At 45.8% G+C, this 21,655-nt stretch overlaps 1 protein-coding gene across 1 annotated transcript in view; it reads right to left on the bottom strand.

Moving 5' to 3' along the window:
• Nucleotides 1-21,655, bottom strand: part of LOC137434908 (zinc finger protein ubi-d4) — a 65,947-nt gene that overhangs the window by 28,964 nt on the left and 15,328 nt on the right. The window contains exons 5-8 of the mRNA XM_078784957.1: nt 6,486-6,582; nt 6,181-6,194; nt 1,007-1,052; nt 790-831 (exon numbers count right to left, since the gene is read on the bottom strand). Coding sequence (XP_078641083.1) covers nt 790-831; nt 1,007-1,052; nt 6,181-6,194; nt 6,486-6,582 — 199 coding nt within the window. The remainder of the gene's footprint in view (nt 1-789; nt 832-1,006; nt 1,053-6,180; nt 6,195-6,485; nt 6,583-21,655) is intronic.

Here is a 21,655-nt window from a genome sequence, read left to right as displayed (position 1 = left end):
GTTTGAAAAGCTACTGATGTAAAGTTGTGAAAAATATTCAAAAATAGTCACAGCAAAGCTGTACAGTGAAGGAGAAAAGCCTTTGGGAGGTGGTGGTGGTGGTGGTGGTGGAGGGTGGAGGTTGGCTGTGGGGTGGGTGGTGATGGTGGGCAGGAGGTGGGGGGGGGGGGGAGGGAGAGTGATGGTAGGAGGTAGAAGGGTGATGGTACGGAGAGGGAGGGGTGAGGGTGGTGGTAGGCAGGGAAGGGGTGGTGGAAGGGGAGGAGGAGAGGAGTGGCAGTGGTTGTAGGGGGGAGGGGTGGTGGAGGTATGGGTAGGGGGGGGGGGAGGAGTGGTGGTAGTGGTGATTGTAGGGGTAGGGGTGGTGGTGGGAAGTAGACATAAAAAGCAACAAAATCGCAGTGCTTTCACATTCATGGGCATGGCTTAAAAACAATCCATGCATTGCATTAAAAACAGTTGAGGTGTACAAATATTTAACAAAAGAAAAGGTGTTTTCCTTTCGTTAAAAAAAACAAAGAAACAAAAAAAAAACCACCAAAAATTGTGGAATGATAGCTCTGCACTGCAGCCGAGTGAACATCGGTTGTTGCAAGCATTTCAAACAAGCCATGGTAACATTCCATGTCAAAACTCGCAAGCTCACTCAAAATGTAAAAGTCAATGAATGAGAAAAAGAAAAGAAAAGGAGGCCATGCTATTTTAATGCGACAGTTTGTTACGTTTTTATGATCCCTCGGATGGAAACACATTTCACATGGAAGGAAGGGAAAGCCAACTTTAAAATACCTTTAGCGGATGCTTTTGAGCTACGTTTGTGTTTGTAACTATCTGAAAAGGGAAAGGCAAAGGCATGAAACCAAGACAAGAGATGAAAGTAACCGAGGAAGAAGTAGAGAAAAAACACGGCACTTCACGGATATTACATGTCACTCGGGTGCACATAATCAGCGTGCGTGTGTATGTGTATGTGTTTGTGTGTGTGTGTACAATATGCACCGCGTACTGTCACAGGCGTACGGTTTATCTTCCTTATCGTGCACCTCGTTTTCCTTTTACCACCACCACGCCTTTACCCTAGAAAACAGGGAAAAAAAACAACAACAAAATAGGATGGAGGTCACAGGAGAAATCCAACAAAATCAGGTCAACATTAGGAGCTCACAATATTTCTTGCGTGCATTCAAATTTCACATGCAAGCAATGTTATAATTTTCATCTGTATACCCAAGAATTATATTTTTATATATATTTTATATAATTATATTTTATATATTCTACCCCTGCTAATTTCACCCCAAATCCACTTTTTTGAAATACCAACTTCTGTCCTGGAAGTCCTTGGTGTCCTTGTGTTTTATGCTTCTCCCACCCCCCCCCCCCCCCCCCCCCCCCACCCCATGCCTCCTCCCCCCCAAGCCCTCTCCCTCCCACACATCTCCCGATGTCCCTGCTCTCAAATGTTGTGTTTGTGTGCTTCCCCCTTCTCTCCCCATCTTGTCTACCGCTCCCTCTTTTATATATTTTGTTTGTCTGTTTGATTTGTTTGTGAAATAAATGTTAGCTCTTTCGCGAGCCTCGATTCTGTGTACAAAAAAAAAAAAAAGGAAAAAAAAAAAAAAAGCTTAGCTTGGTGCAAATCAAAACAAAATATATTTTAAAAAGGTTTGACCATAGTGGCTTTGTGCATATAATTTTTTTACTTGGCTATTATCTCTTACGTGGTGTGTCTGAAGGCCCATAAGGACATAGGTATTTAAGGTCTTCGATCATTTGTTGCTTCCGTGGGCACATATGTCCGGTAGTGCATAAGGGGTTTGCATTGCCATTTATTTATTACATACATGTTATTGCTTGCCTTGTTCAGGCTGTCGTGGTTCTCCTTGGTGATTCAGAAAGGCCCAATGAGGAATAATTGGTGGCAACAATTAACGTCATGCATCCAGAACACGTCGCACACATAGGGCTCGCTTGGCCAAAATCGCGTAACACTGGACCGATTTGGTACCTCCAATCTGCACAGTATCATGGCTTTAGACACAGGCAGGAAGGTCCTGGAATGGTTGACTATAATGGTCACATTGAGGCGACTCATTGGATTTGAATCAGCAACTGAGACGACCACAACAATATATTTACAAAAACCAAAAGAAATATGACTGTATGAAGAGCAGGGACAGGATGGCCTAGAGGTACGCACACTCGATTCTAAGCCGTCTAACATGGTTTTAATCTCACCCCAGTTTTAAAATTATCATCCCAATTGTTGCACAAGCAGAGCGATTCATCAATGAGTGTGCAGTTCATCAGGTGGACATTTGTTTGTGTTGTATGCACGGCCACATCTTTTAAGTTACAAACTCCAAACTCGGGGTATAAATACAACTTTGTGGGGGGGGGGGGGGTGTGGTAACATAGGCTATGTGGCCGTGGCCTCACACAGAGGCGTGGCGGGCAAGAGCAACATAAATACTCTATGGAAATGTATACTGCGTAGCACCGCCTAGGGGTGGTTGTAGAGGGTATTACAATCTCCTTTTTTACCTGGGCAACGCTGAGGTTAAACCACTCTCCACACGGATAAATCGTCCTCCTCCCCTCCCCCTCCCTTCCTCCTCCTCCCACACCCTTCTCCTAACATTCCCTTCCCCTCCCCTCCCCTCCCTCTCTCCCCACCCCCTCCCCCCCTCCACTCCTTTCCCTCCCCCAGCCCTCCCCTCCATCAACCGCCTCCACCCCCACCTTACCCCCCATTCAACACCGGGCGCTTCAGCGAGTTGCATTATAATGCGGATACAAATGAGACATTCATATTGCATCAAATTGAATATGAAAGTCTATAATCTATACGATTAAAAAAAATTAAGTCAATAAAGGCCAAAAACATACATTGTAATCGAGATATTCTTCACATGAGACTTACACTGCTTCCAGCTTCTGAAATAACATCTCCTCTGTCCTGTTCATCAGAAGCTCCTTCAGCGTGTCTGTCTGACTGTCTCTTGTAAGCACGCTTTCCTCTTGTCTAATACATAAATACATGTAAGACAGGGATGACAATTCAGCACCATCCAGGCACCAGGATCAGGTTGAAGAACAAGACAAATTTACCCACACCGAAACATGAAAGTTATTTTTTTAAAGCAAAAACAATGCAATGTGACATATTAAAGTAGTTAGGTTTCAAATCGGAATTGCATAAATATTTACAAAAATAAATAAATTGACTTCATGAAGGAACTTTTATTTAAAAACATATTTAATTTGAAAGCAAACAAACACAAGCAAATATTTCCGATATTACTGGTATGAAGTAGGGCGATAATGCAGGCAGGTTGGTTGACTCACTGATGTTTTCTAATGCCTCACTGATGGCCTCGTTCCTCGTGCAATCTCTTTTTTTTTATCCTCTCCCAGATTGCCCAGTCGCAAGTGTTCTTCAGAATTACACACTTGGTTCCCTCACCAATTAGTCAAAGTTGATCACCCACCACCATTCCTTTATCCCTTTATTCTCTCATCTCTGGAACCACCTTGTGTGCCTCAGTTATCTTCCAAGATAGCCATCCATAGTTACCTCCCATAGTATTCAACTCTAGCTGAGTTGACACCCCTTTCTTTCCCTTCCACTGTGGTTACTCAACTATGCTAAAGAGAGAAAAAAAGGATAGAAAGAAAAAGGAGACAAAGAAAGAAAGGGAAAGAGAGGGAGGGGAAAGAGAGGGAGGGGAAAGAGAGGGAGGGAAAGAGAGGGAGGGGAAAGAGAGGGAGGGGAAAGAGAGGGAGGGGAAAGAGAGGGAGGGGAAAGAGAGGGAGGGGAAAGAGAGGGAGGGGAAAGAGAGGGAGGGGAAAGAGAGGGAGGGGAAAGAGAGGGAGGGGAAAGAGAGGGAGGGGAAAGAGAGGGAGGGGAAAGAGAGGGAGGGGAAAGAGAGGGAGGGGAAAGAGAGGGAGGGAAAGAGAGGGAGGGGAAAGAGAGGGAGGGGAAAGAGAGGGAGGGGAAAGAGAGGGAGGGGAAAGAGAGGGAGGGGAAAGAGAGGGAGGGGAAAGAGAGGGAGGGGAAAGAGAGGAAGGGGAAAGAGAGGGAGGGGAAAGAGAGGGAGGGGAAAGAGAGGGAGGGGAAAGAGAGGGAGGAGAAAGAGAGGGAGGGGAAATATAGGGAGGGGAAAGAGAGGGAGGGGAAAGAGCGGGAGGGGAAAGAGAGGGAGGGGAAAGAGGGAGGGGAAAGAGGGAGGGAAAGAGAGGGAGGGGAAAGAGAGGGAGGGGAAAGAGAGGGAGGGGAAAGAGAGGGAGGGGAAAGAGAGGGAGGGGAAAGAGAGGGAGGGGAAAGAGAGGGAGGGGAAAGAGAGGGAGGGGAAAGAGAGGGAGGGGAAAGAGAGGGAGGGGGAGAGGGAGAGGGAGGGGGAGAGGGGGAGGGAGAGGGAGAGGGAGAGGGAGAGAGAGAGAGAGAGAGAGAGGGGGGGAGGAGAGAGAGCAAGAGAGAGAGAAGTGAAAGAAAAGAGAGAAGTGAAAGAAAGAGAAAGTAAAAAGACAGGCAAAGAAAAAAAAGCAAAAGTGAAAAATAAAAGGTAAAGACAAAAAAAAAAAAAAGAGATACGAAGAAAGACAATAACTAGAAAGGCATTCTTCGACGTCACTAAGTCCACCGATATGCCTCTGCCCACATTATTACATCATTATAATACTTGTACCAAGTTTGATTCAAATCCATCAGCTGTTCTAACGTATCATATTTTTACCTGACATGACCTTTGACCTTTGACCTCTTGACCCCAGAATCTTACCAGTTCATCTTTCCATCATTCTACATAAGTATACCAAATTTGGTCAAAATCCCATCACTGGTTCACAAGTTAGCGCAGTAACAGGATTTTTACCTAACATGACCTCTGACCTTTGCCATTTGACCATGCAACCTCAAAATCGAATCATTTCATCTTTACTTCATTATACATACCTGCAGCAAGTTTGACTAAGATCCCTTCAGCTGTTCTCATGTTATCGCGGTAACGAAAACCTATCACGGACGGACAACCTGAAAACATAATGCCTCCAGCAACTTCATCAACTGAGGCATAAAAAGAAAGACAAAAAAAAAAAGAGAGAAAGAGGCAAAGACAAGCAAAATGGGGATTTCCGCTTCCGGCTCCTCTGACGAGGAAGCGTCGTTCAGAGCTCTGCACGTCATCAAAGTTAAGTATTTTCCCAATCATGTCCTTGTCAAATTTATATTGGTTATTTCACTGTGTGTGTTACTGTGTGTTTCTAGTTAGATCTTGGTTTTGCAATTCATGCAAACTTGTGTGTAATTAGTCGTTTTGTTCGCACCATGTGCTGCGGGGCCTGTCCCTCGCGGCTTCCCTCCCCACGTCGGTATTTTGTAAACTTAAGTTCGTTCTTTCACTGTGTTGCTTTTTCTTTTTCTTTTTTTCTTTTTTTTTTTTCCTTTCACCCCCTACCTCCCCCGAACATCTTACCCTTTGTTTCAAGTCTAAAATACAAAAAAAATTTTTTAAATAATAATAATAATTTCTTTCACTTCACCCTTCTCCGTCCATGACCACGTTGTCTCAGCCAGCCCCCTTAATCTCCTTTTTTCTTCAACCTCTCCAGTCAATACCTTTCCAATTCCAGTTTCCAACATAATCATTCAACCCTTTCTCCTTCTTTCTCAGTTCCACGACCTCACTCCAGGGAATTTTCCCAGATAGTTTTCACGGTTTTGTTTTAAAATGTTTAAAGTTTCCCCTGCAGTGTTATATTCAGTGGTATATTACAGCACGCTGTTCTTCTTCTGACTGAAAAGGCTTTTTTCAATTTCCTCATCAAATCATTCCATTTAAAAGAAAAATTCAATCTCTTACTGTTCTTTATTTCTGCATTCTCTAAACTCACCTTCATTCCATCACTCCTCTGACGTTTTCAAACGGATCTCTGACTTGAAAATCACAACAAACCCAGTTTGTAATAAATGTTAGTTTTTCATTAACCGTCCAACACTTTCCAAACTCCCCCCTCAGCCCTCCCCTCCTAATATCCCCCCTCGCCCCTCCCCTTCAAAACTCCCTCCTCATCCCTCCCCTTAAAAACTCCCCCCTCACCCCTCCCCTTCGAATCTCCCCCCCCCCCTACCACTTTTCTCCAATTCTCCCTTTCTCCACCTCCTCCATCCTTTTTCCTCACTCTGCCCCCCCCCCCTGCCCCCTCTCAAACACCACCACACTTATAGTAGTGTTCATTTGCTTTATACCGTGTACCCCTCCACCTCCCCCATCCACAGATCTACCGACGTCCCTGTTCTCTACTGTTGTTGTGCTTGGGTGCTTCCCTCTTGCTCCCCCTCTTGTCTCCTGCTCCCTTCATTGTATGTTTTATGTGTTTGTGCATGTTTTCATGTTTAATGTGTTAGCTCTTACATGAGCCTCGATTCTGTATACCAATTGTTTTTTAAAGAATAAAAGAAAAAAGAAAAAAAATTAAGCAAGAACTCACCCGTCCCTTCGTCTTGGTTTTCCGCTTTGGAATATCTTCTTCATAGTCCTCATCATCCAAATCCTCATAGTAATCCTCAGCATCAAATACGCGCTGCGGAGGCACCTTCTAGCATGAGTAAAGCACCAATATAAATGGTGCATGACGTCCGTCAAAAAATAGAATTTTGAAATTGTTTAGAAACGAACAAAATTGTGACATTGCTTTTATGGATCAAGGACAATAAAAGCCATCCAAGGCAATAATGCATCAACGGAAATTAGGATGGCAGCCCTTAATCCACATTAACAAGGTCAATAAAATTTTAAAAACCACCTTTAGAGGCCATTTTTCCCCGCAAGCGGGGGTTGGCCTTTTTCGGGAACTGTGGTTGTTGTTGTTTTTCGGTCCCCTTTTTGAAGCAATGTTTTACGGCCGGATGCCCTTCCTGACGCCAACCCTTTTTGCCGCCTTTAACGACAAGCAGGGAATTACCAGTGAACTGGTACTCAAATTTGCCGACCTCGGAAGGATGACAGGCTGAGTCAACCCCCCTGGCGTTAATTCAGCGATTGACCGGGATTCGAACCCAGGATCCTAGGATCCTAAGCCGGCACCCTAGCCGCTAGCCCAACACCAGGGATAACATTAACAAGGTCAATAATGCATGGAAACCGTTTCACATGTAAAGAAAAGTGTTAATCATTGAAAAAAGTTAAACACCACATTTAACAACATGAAGGATATTGTGAAAGTGAATCAGACCATTTACAGTGCCTCGAGAAAGTATTCACACCCCTTGACTTTTTCACATTTTATTGTTACAGCCTGAATTTAAAATGGATTAAATTGAGATTTTTTGTCACTGATCGACACATAATAACCAATAATGTAAAAGTGGAATTCTTTACTCAGAAATTTTTTACGAAATACTTAAAAATGAAATACAGAAATAACCAATTTACATAAGTATTCAACCCTCCCCTCCCCCACCCTCTCCCTCAACCCCAAATCGATTCAATACTTGCAGAAGCACCTTTGTCAGCTATTACAGCTTCGTCTTCTTGGGCATGTCTGTATGAGCTTTGCTCATATGGATTTGGGGAGTTTCTCCCATTCTTCCTTGCAGATTTGCTCAAGCTGTCAAGTTGAATGGGGAGTATTGGTGAACAGCAATCTTCAAGTCTTTCCACAGATTCTCAATGGGGTTCAAGTCTGGGATTTGCCTGGGCTACTCAACGACTTTCACGTTCTTGTTCTGAATAGATTCCAATGTTGCTTTCGCTCTATGCTTGGTGTCATTGTCCTGTTGGAACGTAAATCTTTGCTGCAGTCTAAGGTCTTTTACACTCTGAAGCAGGTTCTCCTCAAGGATTTACCTGTATATGTCTCCATTCATTGTTCCCTCTATCAATACAAGTTTCCCAGTTCCTGCTGCTGAAAAGCATCCCCATAGCATGATGCTGCCGCCGCCATGCTTCATGGTAGGGATGGTGTTAGATGGGTGATGAGCTGTGCTCGGTGTCTTTGTATTCGCTCAGACATAGCGCTTTGTATTCAGGCCAAATAGTTAAATTTTTGTCTCACCAGACCACAGAATATTTTGCCTCATGATCTGTCTTTTGCATGCCTTTTTGCAAACTCTAGGCATGCTGTCATGTGCCATTTTCTTAGGAGTGGCTTCCATCTGGCCACTTTCCCATAAAGCCTAGATTTGTGAAGTCCTGCAGAGACTGTTGTCCTTCCGGCAGGTTCTCCCTTCTCAACCAATGAACTCTGTCGTTCTGTCAGAGTGGTCATGGGTTATTGGTCACCTCCCTAACCAAGATCCTTCTTGCTCGGTTGCTCAGTTTTGTTGGACGGCCATCTCTAGTAAGAGCCTGGGTAGTTCCATATTCTTTCCATTTCCTAACGATGGAGCTTATTGGAATTTGTCCTTTTGGGAATTTGTCTCATTATGTCAGGCCTTTTCCCATTGGAATGTGCTCTTATTGGAATTCTTCCTTCAACACTCCAGAAATTGTTTTATACCTTTCCTCAGATCTATGCGTCCTTGCAATTCTATCTCGAAGTTCTATGGACAGTTCCTTGGACTTCATTGTAGAGTTTCTGCTCTCTCTGACATTCACTGCCAACTACTGTTGGACCTTGTATAGAAATGTGTTTCTTTCGAATTCATGTCCAATCAATTGAATTGGCAACAGGTGGACTCCAATCAAGTTGTAAAGACATCTCAGGAAAAAATAAGAAAAGAACCACCTTTAGTAGGGACCGGGAATTCCGCCAGTGGCGCTGCGCGCACTACTTACGCCACGCTGTGCATGGCACTCTGTGACTGCCGTTGCGGTGCAATGCTTTGCGGGCAAATCGTTTTTATGCCATGGTATGTCATATTTTGGACTTAACCACTCTTCATGACTATCATGTGACATCTACACAATCATGGCTACCACCGAGACGGATCCTGGTTTCACGTGAGTAATTTTTCCATATGTGCTTGATTTTTGAAACCGATGCATGCAAATATCGTGTCTATACCACACCTAAAATATTGTTTAGAAAGAAGAAGCACATCTCCCCTTTGAAAGTGCCCCCTGAAGTGTGTCCAGGTGGAATTTCTAAGTCGTAGGTCTTAGCAACTCTCAGCAATGAGGCATAAATGAGGCAAATGCAAGCACCAGAAATAAGGGTTTTGGATGCTTGCTGATTGCTTGCTATAGGTTAAACAAATTAATGTACCCTGCACAATTTCTGCCCCGCAAATTATGGAATTTTACCTTTGTGTGACCTTTCGTGCGACCTTGATGTGACCTTGAAATGACCTTGCCGTGACCTTGTTGTGACCTTGCTAATAAATTGCAAGTCCTACTGATCAAAATATTTTTTACCACATGGATTTATCTCGAGTATTTACTAAACTGTGCTAAGTTGAAGTTGCGTACATATTTCAGCAGTTTTCAATGTAAATCGGTCACAGATATGGATTCCATATTTATATGATAAATAATGGCCACTGATGCAGAAAATTGCTGATATGCTTTTGGCCATAACTTTGCTTATAGACATGCTAGAAGGGTCATCTATGGCTTATTTTCTTCATCTTGAAGAGCTCTAACAGCTCACATAGTAATTTTACATCTATCTCCAACTTGAATTTTGTTTGCCAGTCCCTACCTTTGGAGGCCATTTCCCCCCGCAGAGTAGGGGTTGGCCTTTTTCAGGCACCTTGGTCCCCTTTTTGAAGCAATTGTTACGGATTCCGGGTTTAGGTGAATTACTATTCATGTCATTGCTTATTAATGTTTATTCTATTAAAGGTTGTTGTGGTTAAATGGTTAGAGAGGCTCCGGATAACAGGAGACCGGAAACGGGATGGTGAACCGAAAGAAGAAAAAAGACACGAGGTCCGGGAGAAGCGGCTATCTTTTTCTTCCTCGCCCAGCTCCGACGCGAGCGGTGTCGATATTGAGCAGCGTGGGGAACGCTGCGTTTGAAAGCCCGTCTGGCGAGAGGAGTTACCTGCGCGGGGTAATTACCGGTTACGCGTCAAGTTGCCGTGGGTTCGTGCACGGAACCAAGCGTCCGGCACAGTTCGCCTCAACGTCTACAAGGACGCATACGGGTCGCACCTTGGGCCTCGCGCGCTTTGCGAGCCCGCTTTGCTTTGCCCGCTTTGCTTTGCAAGGAGGTGTGCGCTGCAGCAGCTGTTCCCGGTACGCGACGTGCACGTTTGGAGCACGTCAGCCAGGGGTTCGTTCAACCGCCCGTGTGCGGAGAAGTCGACCTTCACCTTGGTCTGGAGGGGCCCAGAGACATTGTGAGGGACAGTGGCCATTGAGGGGTCGTGAGTGGGGAAAGGGGGGAAATATATGAGATGGCCATCTGAGTAATATTGTTGATTGATTGTTGAGTGTGGTTGATTGATTGGGAATATATTATCCATTAATCCAGATCCTTGGTGTGGGGGTTTCTTATTGACTTGAATTATTGCGTCTTTCATATTGATTGCGTTACGAAAGCGTATAAATCATATATCTTTCTGGCGGGGTCCCTCCAACGGTCCGGGGGTCACCAAGACCAGGTAGTTACCGGGAGGACCACGTAACAGAATTGGGGGCTCGTCCAATTGAATTCCGGGATCTAAAATTGTATAACATAATAAAATAATAATTTTTAGTAATTAAAATTAATTAATTAATTATTAATTGGTAAATTTTAAGACTGTGGTAAAGTCTTGGGTGAAGGTTAACAGGTGTTAACGATAGTCACCATGGCGTTTGTTGCACAGAACTTTGCGGTAACACCTAGTGAGGCACAGTTCCGAGCGTTACTAAAAGCGGACCTCTTGAAATTGGCCAAACATTTTAACTTGGAGGTCCAAACTAATTTGAGGAAGGCAGAGTTGCAGACCACGGTGATACAATCTATGGTGGGATTAGGAACATGGGACGAGTTAGCCTGGCAGTGGCTACCCGAAGAACCAGAAGACGTTGAGCTCCGGAAACTGGAGTTGCAATTACGGAGCCAGGAACGGATCAAAGAAGAGGAAAGGAAAGCAGAAGAGAGGAGAGAAGAGAAACAAGCAGAGGAAAGGAGAGTGGAACGAGAACTCCAGGAAAGGTTAAAAGAAGAAGAAAGGAAAGCGGTAAAGGAAAGAGCAGAAGAAGAAAGGAAAGCAGAAAAGGAAAGAGCAGAAGAGGAAAGGAAAGCAGAAGAGAGGAGAGAAGAGAAACAAGCAGAGGAAAGGAGAGTGGAACGAGAACTCCAGGAAAGGTTAAAAGAAGAAGAAAGGAAAGCAGAAAAGGAAAGAGCAGAAGAAGAAAGGAAAGCAGAAAAGGAAAGAGCAGAAAAGGAAAGGAAAGCAGAAGAGAGGAGAGAAGAGAAACAAGCAGAGGAAAGGAGTATGGAACGAGAACTCCAGGAAAGGTTAGAAAGGATGAAAACAGAGGAAAGGAAAGCAGAAGAGAGGAGAGAAGAGAAACAAGCAGAGGAAAGGAGAGTGGAACGAGAACTCCAGGAAAGGTTAGAAGGGAGAAAAGCAGAGGAGAGGAGAGCTGCCAGGGAACTCGAAGCAGAGGAGAGAAAAGCCGAAAGGGAGTTGAAGGAACGTGATCTGGCGCTTCAGCAAGAGATTAAATTCAAGGAGCTGGATTTAATGAGAGAATGGGGAGAGGTACCACCCTTGCTGATGGGGTCGACACCTAGCCAGAACACCTGGGATGTGGGCAGACATGTGAGGCTGGTTCCACCCTTCAGTGAAAAGGAAGTCGCTAAATTTTTTCCACACTTTGAGAAAGTGGCTCGACAGTTAAACTGGCCGGAGGAGGCCTGGACCATACTAGTGCAAAGTGTGCTGGTGGGTAAAGCTCAAGAGATTTATTCGGCGCTACCAATGGACCAATGTGCAGATTATGAGGTATTGAAGAAGCACATCCTCAAAGCCAATGCGTTGGTTCCTGAAGCTTACCGGCAAAAATTCAGGAATGCCAGGAAGAGGGAGAGTGAGACCCATGTGGAGTTTGCCAGAGTGAAAGAAAACATGTTTGATCGGTGGTGTGAGTCAAAAGGAGTCGGGAACGACTTCGAAGCATTGCGTGACTTGATCCTGGTGGAGGAATTTCAACAGTGTGTCCACGAGGACATCAAAGTGTACCTGCAGGAAAAGAAAGTACCGAAGTTATGGGACGCAGCCACCATGGCAGATGATTATGCCTTAACACACCGGATAGGGATCCACGAACCTAACTCCTCGCCTAGATTTCCGCAGGGGAGTTGTGGAACAGCAGGTGCGGAGAACGACAATACATGGCGGCGGCCTCGAGATGATTATGGGGACAACGCTGATACCCGAACTGTTCGAAATCAGAGGGCGACGGGCCCAAGACAAACTTATTTTCCGGGGGGCCCGAGGCAGACCACGAGTTTTTCCTCCGGGCCTACTTGCGCCTTTTGCAAAAAACCTGGACACTTGATGTCCAGTTGTTACCTCATGAAAAGGGACAACCCAGAGCGGAGTCCGACTATTACAACTCCGAATGCGATGGCAAGCGTAAGAAATGGCCCACAGAAGAGTTACCAACCATTTATTTATGAGGGGTTGGTCTCACTCGAGGGAGACTTGACTAACCCAAGACCTGTTAGGGTTGAAAAGGCATCCCCTTAATGCTTGAAGGCATTTTGCCATTGTCAAAGAGTACCGCAACTGGTGATAGGGTTCGGTTACAAGGGATCGGTGGCTGTGTTAGTGCCCCACTTCATGTTATCCATTTGGAATCCGATTTGGTGTCAGGACCGGTCACCGTCGGTTTACAAGCCACGCTTCCTGTAGAAGGAGTATCTGTGATTATCGGGAATGATTTGGCCGGGGGGCAAATTTATGGTAACCCAAGGGTGGGTAAAGAGCACCGCAGGGGAAATAACACCACCCCAGCTTGGGATGGCGACAAAAGTGCCAAGTTATTTGTAGGGGGACTGAACTTCAACACAGAGGAAGAAGTTCTGACCTCTGTCTTCAACAGATATGGGCCGCTGGTGGAAGTGCGGGTGGTAAAAGACAGGGAAACGCAACGGTCAAGAGGGTTCGGCTTTGTCACGTTTGCAAGCACAAAAGACGCCAGGGAGGCAGAGAAGAATTGGAATGGTAAGGATTTGGAGGGTCGGACCATAACAGTAGGGAAGGCATTTCGTAGGCGTCGAGAGGTCTACAGAAGAGGACCACTTGGCGGTAGTTTTGGTGTTGGCAGCAGCTGATATTACTATGGAGGCTCCCAGAGTTACGGCATCTCCCGAAAGAATGATTGGCAGAGGACTGGCCGAGAAGGACTGATGATTTGGGGTATCGGGTTTGTTTATCAAAGTTGGCCGGCCCAGAAAGTTTTCGCGGGGTTCAAACTTTCTTTCTTGAAGGGGGGGGAGTGTTACGGATTCCGGGTTTAGGTGAATTACTATTCATGTCATTGCTTATTAATGTTTATTCTATGAAAGGTTGTTGTGGTTAAATGGTTAGAGAGGCTCCGGATAACAGGAGACCGGAAACGGGATGGTGAACCGAAAGAAGAAAAAAGACACAAGGTCCGGGAGAAGCGGCTATCTTTTTCTTCCTCGCCCAGCTCCGACGCGAGCGGTGTCGATATTGAGCAGCGTGGGGAACGCTGCGTTTGAAAGCCCGTCTGGCGAGAGGAGTTACCTGCGCGGGGTAATTACCGGTTACGCGTCAAGTTGCCGTGGCTTCGTGCACGGAACCAAGCGTCCGGCACAGTTCGCCTCAACGTCTACAAGGACGCGTACGGGTCGCACCTTGGGCCTCGCACGCTTTGCGAGCCCGCTTTGCTTTGCCCGCTTTGCTTTGCAAGGAGGTGTGCGCTGCAGCAGCTGTTCCCGGTACGCGACGTGCACGTTTGGAGCACGTCAGCCAGGGGTTCGTTCAACCGCCTGTGTGCGGAGAAGTCGACCTTCACCTTGGTATGGAGGGGCCCAGAGACATTGTGAGGGACAGTGGCCATTGAGGGGTCGTGAGTGGGGAAAGGGGGGAAATATATGAGATGGCCATCTGAGTAATATTGTTGATTGATTGTTGAGTGTGGTTGATTGATTGGGAATATATTATCCATTAATCCGGATCCTTGGTGTGGGGGTTTCTTATTGACTTGAATTGTTGTGTCTTTCATATTGATTGCGTTACGAAAGCGTATAAATCATATATCTTTCTGGCGGGGTCCCTCCCACGGTCCGGGGGTCACCAAGACCAGGTAGTTACCGGGAGGACCACGTAACACAATGTTTTATGGCAGGATGCCCTTCCTGCCGCCAACCCTGTTAGTCGCCTCTTTCGACACACAGGGAATTACCAGTGAACTGGTACTCAATTTGCCGACCTCGGAAGGATGACAGGCTGAGTCAACACCCCTGGTATTAATTCAGCAATCGACCGAGATTCGAACTCAGGATCCTAGGATCCCAAGCCGGCACCCTAACCGCTAAGCCAACACCAGGCTCCACCAGGTAAAGACATCTCAAGGATGTTCAAAATAAATTGGATGCACGTGAGTTCAATTTGGAGTGTCGTAGTAAAGAGGTTGAATTCTTATTAGTGCAGCGGCATAGCAAAAATTTAAGAAGAATTGTGCATTTTGTGATGGAAGCACCAAATTTGGCACAATGATAGAATGTTATATTTAGAACATTTTCAGATATGGAACCACTTTGAAATTCACCCAAGGTCGCCGCCATATTGGATTTCAAAATGGCGGCTTTAAAAATCTGTAACCCTTAGGGGGGGTGGCGGAAACAAATCCTACAGGCACAATTATTGCCCCATTCACCCTATATCTTTTCTAACATCAGTAGACACATTACAGTGGCGATTCTGAGCTCAAGGGAACATCTAGGGGTCTGGGGAGTGAAAAATTTGAAAATTTCGGCCAAAAATACCCCTAAAAGAGGTCATTTGGTGTCAAATTTCAGGGGGGGTCGTGTATTGTCCTGTAGATAAAACATGCTGGTCCATTGATTAACCCCTAATTAAACGACTTTTTTGTTTGTTTGCTCCATCCAGGTTTCAATCATGTCGAAGCAGTTCAAGTTAGTTCATGTTACCAAGCATGTAACTTCAACGCCAAAGACGCCACTGGACTGGGAACTCTGTGTTCTGTGTCAAAGTTGATATAGGAGAGTCCCTACAGTGTCCTGCTGTCACGAAAAGAACTGATGCAGGTGCTGGATACAAGACACTTGAAGACAATCTATCAGCATTCAATAAACTAGGCAAGCTGCCACAAGACATGGACTTGCAACGACTGGATGAAGGCCAAGGGATAGCTGCCACTCTAGCTGCCCACCAAGCCAAGTGGCACAAGTCATGCAGGGTGAAATATAACACTACCAAGCTACAGCGGGTACAGAAGAGAAGTCATCCAGAGCGAAGCCCTATCCCCAGTACAATCACAGATAAGTACAAGCTTACTAGGTCTCAGGCAGCTTGTGTTGATAGCATATGCGACAATTTGTGCTTCTTCTGCCAGCAAGAGCTTGGTTTGGAGTTTCATCAAGCAGCGACATTGGAACTAGATAAACACGTTCGCAAGGCTGCAGAGTTTCTTCAGGATACCACTTTGTTAGCCCAACTGAGTGCTGGGGACATGGTCGCAAGAGAGGCCAAGTACCATAAGAAATGTTTGACATCCCTATACAACCGCGTGAGGGCAGCAAAAAAGCTTGCTGAGCAAAGCCAGAGCACGGTAGATGTCATTTCAGCAATAGTCCTTGCTGAACTGGTAACGTACATAGAGGAAACTGCTAAAGAAGAAGACACTGCTCCTGTATTCAAGATGGCAGACCTCACCAAGCTCTACACAATGAGAATGGAACAGTTCGGAGTTGTGCTGGAAACACGAGTCCATACAACCAGACTCAAGGAGCGTATCCTGGCACACTTCCCTGATCTGCAGGAGCACAGGCAGGGAAGAGATGTCCTGCTGGTGTTTCAGGAAGACATTGGCAGTGCATTAGCCAAGGCATGTCAACATGATATTGACAGTGATGTTGTGCACCTGGCACGAGCTGCAGGGATTATAAGGAAGGATATGTTCCAGTCATCTCAGCCTTTCAATGGGTCCTTCTCAAACAAATGTCAAGAAGAGTCTGTGCCACAAGTCTGTGCCGCAACAGCTGGCACAGCAGACTCCTTCTTGCGTGCAGCTCACGTCAGCCGTACAAGACGCGCCCACCAAGTAACTGTTGCTGCCCTACACATACTGCAGCATCGTGCATATGACATATACAACGAAAGAGCAACTGCAAGAGATGAGGAACCATTGGAGTTCGAGGCATGGTGTGACCAGAGAGCAGCGGCATGTCCACAGTTTCAGTACTGGGCCACTGTACTTAACCTGGAGCTCTGTATACTCCTCTACATACGTTCACTGAGAGTCCAACTTCACGCTGTACATGGACACCCTACCAGAGCTTGCTGCATGGTTCGCTGCATTGGACCATATCCACTATGCTCGCTGGTTACCAGTCCACATCAGGGACATGGTTGGCATTGCAGAGAAACACCCAGATGTTGCTGCCAAGTTCCATGCGGGGCACTTCACATCCAAGAAGACTAGGCATGCTTTCTCCGCCATCTCCCTAGACCAGGCTCATGAACAAAACAATGCCACGGTCAAAGGCGATGGCAGGGCAGTGGGCCTAACTGAAAATCCAAGTGCCCTTCGACGGTGGATGGTGGCTGGCCCCGAAGTTGCTCGGGTCATCACAGATTTTGAGACCTCACAGCAACTGCGCCAAAGGGGAGAGCACACCCACCACCATGAGCAAACCGACAGTGTGCAGAAGAAGTTCGTCCAAGATGTCCGTGCACTGACAACAGTCATCGAAGAGATGGGCAGCCCCTTTGAAGAAGAAAGCACAGATTTGCTGGTCCTGGGCACACTGGAGATCTTGGGCCCAGCTGTTGTAGATACTGTGCGTACAGCTGTACAGATTGGGAGAGATCAGTTCCATTCATTTGAGAAGGAACGTCTGGCAGACAGATCCAAGCCACTCAATGATGTCATCAAACGCAACAAACTCCCGTTGTTTTCATCCATCAAGGTCAAAGCTGCCCAGAAGAGCAAACAACAAGTAGCCTCTGCAAAGAGTGATTCAGAGCTCTTCTCCAGACTATACATCGCATGCCAAACCAGAGATGGGGGTCTCGAGCAGTTCTTCAAACATGAGAACAGCGCACATCCGCCAGCACTCTCGCAAAATGGACAGCTCCGCTTTGGTTCCAAAGCTGACTTGTTGCAGCCCTTAGAACAGCTTGTCGAAACAAAGTCGGACCCACCACAAGTATCTTCTGTGATCCTCGATGGAGCTGTAATAGTTCAAATGCTGAGCCCAGGCCAGACCAAAACATTTCTTGACTATGCCACAAAAGTATTCGTTCCATACATTATGTCACAGCTTCAACATCGATCTCGTCTCGATCTAGTGTGGGACCGCTATGCAAAGTCAGGCAGCCTGAAGGCAACTGCAAGGACCAACAGAGGCAAGGGAATACGCAGACGTGTCACTGGCTCTGCCCTCCTACCAGGCAACTGGCACAGTTTCCTCCGTGTCGACGAGAACAAGGAGGAACTCTTCAGCTTTCTGTCTAAGCAGGTCACGGAGTCCATCGATGTGCCAGACAAACAGCTGATTGCTACTGACGGTGAACAGGTAATGTGCATGATGTATGTTAGTGTGTGTTAGTGAAAGTGTGTGTATGTGTCTGGGTGGTGAGAGTGGGTGCGTGCCTGCTTGTGTGTTTGAGAGTGTGTGTACAATCTTCTGTGGTTTCAGTACATATTATACAATGTATTATTGATTTATGCTGTTGTAGAGTAAATTCTTACCCACATATGTGTATTCTTTTCATATAATTTAATTTTGATTATATAATCCCGATTTGTATTATCTATTCGGAATAATATTTTGTATTGTATATATAATCTTTAGCTGTCCACGGTACACTCCCTCAAATTGTTAAGAAAGGCCTATTGGCCATAGTGTTCTTGAATTGCTTTTTTCTTTCCTGGCATCTTGGGGGAGTGTACATGAACAGGCTACTGTTATATGTGCAATGTCATATTGTATGATTTCATGTGTTTGATGCCAAGTAAATAACAATAATAATAATAATAATAATAATAATAATTGCCCTGTATTTATGTACTTGAAATAATGTACTGAAATAAATTAATAAATGTTATGCAGATTCATGTCAGGTTTTATTTGTGACCACCTACACCAAAGGAATTCACAATTAATTTACATCACGGTATTGTTCATGCTTACACCAACAGTTCATTGCTGTACCACCATGTGCAGACACAGCCGCTTTGGCCCCGTGCAATCACGAGGAAGCAGACACGCGCATGATGCTCCACGCAGCAGCTGCTATGAAGTCTGGACACCGCAGAGTACTCATCCGCACCGTGGACACAGATGTGGTGGTTCTCGCTGTGTGGATGGCCCAGGAGCTTAATGAGGTAGTGGACGAACTCTGGTTAGGGCTTGGAACCGGAAAGAACTTCCGCTACATAGCAGCACACGAGCTGTCTGCTACCCTGGGACCAGACAAAGCCAAGGCACTGCCAATCTTCCATGCAATCACAGGGTGTGATACCGTCTCGAGCTTTGCAGGTCGTGGCAAGAAAACAGCATGGGCAGTATGGGAAACTTTTCCAGAAGTGACCAATGCATTCCTGGACCTGGCATCTGCACCAAGTGAGATCTCTGAGGATACACTGGCAACCCTGGAGAGATACGTAGTGCTTCTGTACGACCGCACATGCACATGTTCTGAGGTGAATCTGGCAAGAAAGAAACTCTTTGCAAAGAAATCTCGATCCATTGAAGCAATACCTCCAACACAGGCCGCCCTAGTACAACACGTGAAGAGAGCAACTTACCAGGGTGGACATTGTTGGGGACAGTCTCTTGTCCCACACTGCTATCTCCCATCACCATGCGACTGGGGGTGGGTGGACAATGACGGACAGTTCGATCCTCTGTGGACAACACTACCAGAAGCTGCCAAATCCTGCTATGAACTCATCTGTTGTGGGTGCGAAAACGGTTGCAGTGGGAGATGCAAGTGCAAGAAAGCGGCTCTGAAATGCACAGCACTGTGTGCCTGTGATGGTGACTGCTCACATTGAGTTGGAACTGTGACACTTGGCATGACTTGATGCAATACGCTCGCTAGTTCTCTTGCTGAACGTGTGTATACAATGTACGTAATATGGGATTATCAGTTGCTTATGTGCATTAAAACATATTTCAATACAACCATTCAATTCATTGACCTCAGAAATGTACATCTAGACACCAGAATCAAGTATCTAGCTGGCATAGAACCAGAGATATCGGTCAGCAGATTTTCGGAAGCCGCCATCTTGGAATCCAATATGGCGTCAGTAAATCAACTTCTAAGTAGAACCATTCAATTCCTTGACCTCAAGTTTGTACATCCAGACACTAAAATCAAGGCTGTAGCTGGTATAGAACCAGAAATATTTGTAATTAAAGATTTTTAAGCCGCCATTTTGAAATCCAATATGGCGGCCACATTGGGGTGAATTCCAAAGTGGTTCCATATCTGAAAATGTTCTCCATATAATATTCTATCATTCTGCCAAATTTGGTGCTTCCATCACAAAATGCACAATTGCTTTGCTATGCCGCTGCACTATATTGACTTGAGACATTTCAGCTCTTCATTTATTTATTTTTTGTGAAAAAAGGGAAAAAAAATTTTAACTAACCTTAACATTTTGGGGTATTATATGTAGATCAGTGACAAAAAAAATCTCATTTTAATCCATTTTTAATTCAGGCTGTGACACAGCAAAATGTGAAAAAGTCAAGGAGTGTGAATACTTTCTGAAGGCACTGTAACAACAACAACAACATGCATTTTAAAGGCCATTTTCCCTGCTAGAGCGGGGGTTAGCCTTGCGGTCCCCATGACAATCTTCTCCATTTTGCCCTATTTTCTGCATCTCTCCTTGTTAACCCCCTTGCCCGCATTTCTTCTTCCACCATCTTTAGCCAAGTCTTTCTCGGTCTTCCCAGTCTTCTACTTCCTTCTACATTCATTTCCATCACTCTTCTCAACCAGTCACTTTTATCCTTCCTCAACACATGACCAAACCATCTCAACCTGTTCCTCTTCACAGCATCAATCACAGGCTCTATCCCCATCATCTTTCGCAATTCATCATTTGTCTTCCTCTCTCTCAACGATACTCCGCATATCCGTCGAACCATTCGCATTTCCACCCTTTCCAACCTTCGTTGCTGCTCTACGTTCATTACCCCATGTCTCGCTCCCATAAATCATAACACTTCTCACACATGCAGCATACACCTTTCCCATCAGCTTTAACGACACTCCCCTCATCATCAGCACGCCACTCAATTCCCGAAACTTCTTCCATGCACATCTCACTCGAGCAACCGTTGCCGAGTCTGATCCACCTTCTCCATTCAGCATGTCTCCGAGGTAGCAAAATGTTTTCACACCTTCCAGCTTCACGCCGTCTCCAAGATCCAACTCAACATTTCCTCCATCTGCAGCTCCCTCTGTGCACACCTTACATTTGAATGTAGCTGCCACACTGGTTAATGACCCTCTCAGCCCACTACATTTTTGATGAACCCACGCAGCGCACATTGTACACTGAATGGAGTTCACTCCGACACCCTTCCTACACACAGCACAGGGCCACTTCCCAGTTCTTTCCACCTCACCACATGCTTTACCACTTGCCATCACCTTCGTCTTTCCGATATTCACCTTCAGACCTTTTGTCTCCATACATTCCTTCCACGTGTTCATCTTTTCCTTCAGTCCATCCATACTTTCCGCAATCAACACCAGATCATCTGCATACAATAACTCCCACGGTAAACCCTCCTTTACGTTCTGAGCCAGCACCTCCATCACAGCTACAAACAGTAGTGGACTTAGTACCGACCCCTGATGCACTCCCACCTTCACCTCAAACTCACCACTGTTCCCGTCCTTCGTCCTTACAGCAGTGCGCGCTCTTTTGTACATTGCCATCACTACTCTGATCAACCATTCCTCCACTCCTAACTTCCTCAATGCCCATGTCAATACTTTGCGTGGAACCCGATCGAATGCTTTCTCCAGATCAACAAACCCAAGAAACAACTTCTTCCTCTTCTCCATGTACTTCTCCTGCAACTGCCTCACAATGAAAAGCGCGTCTGTCGTTCCTCTTCCTGGCATGAATCCAAACTGCATTTCGTCGATCTTCACTTTCTTCCTTATCCTCCTCTCCAACACCTTCATTCCATGCTCCAATAACTTTATCGCTCGGTACGAGCCACACTCCAGAGGGTCACCTTTCCCCTTGTATAGAGGGACGAGGGTACTCAGTTCCCAATCCACTGGAATGCGACCTTCTTTCACCACCAGATTACAGATCTCTGTCATTCTCTTCACACCCCAACTTCCTGCTGCCTTCAACATATCTCCCACAACTCCCGTCGGCCCTCCCGCTTTTCTACCCTTCATTGCTTTTATCACTTCCTCAACTTCCTTCTCAGTTATCTTCTCTGCCGGTCCTAAAACTGGGTTACTCTCTATGTTGCCATCCCATTCATTCTCTGTATTCAACAGCATTTC

Source organism: Myxine glutinosa, chromosome 9 (genome assembly GCF_964187855.1).
Source record: "Myxine glutinosa chromosome 9, kmMyxGlut1.1, whole genome shotgun sequence".
Taxonomy (NCBI): domain Eukaryota; kingdom Metazoa; phylum Chordata; class Myxini; order Myxiniformes; family Myxinidae; genus Myxine; species Myxine glutinosa.
The sequence above is the reverse complement of the archived record's forward strand: the minus strand, read 5'-3'. Positions and strand labels throughout refer to the sequence as shown.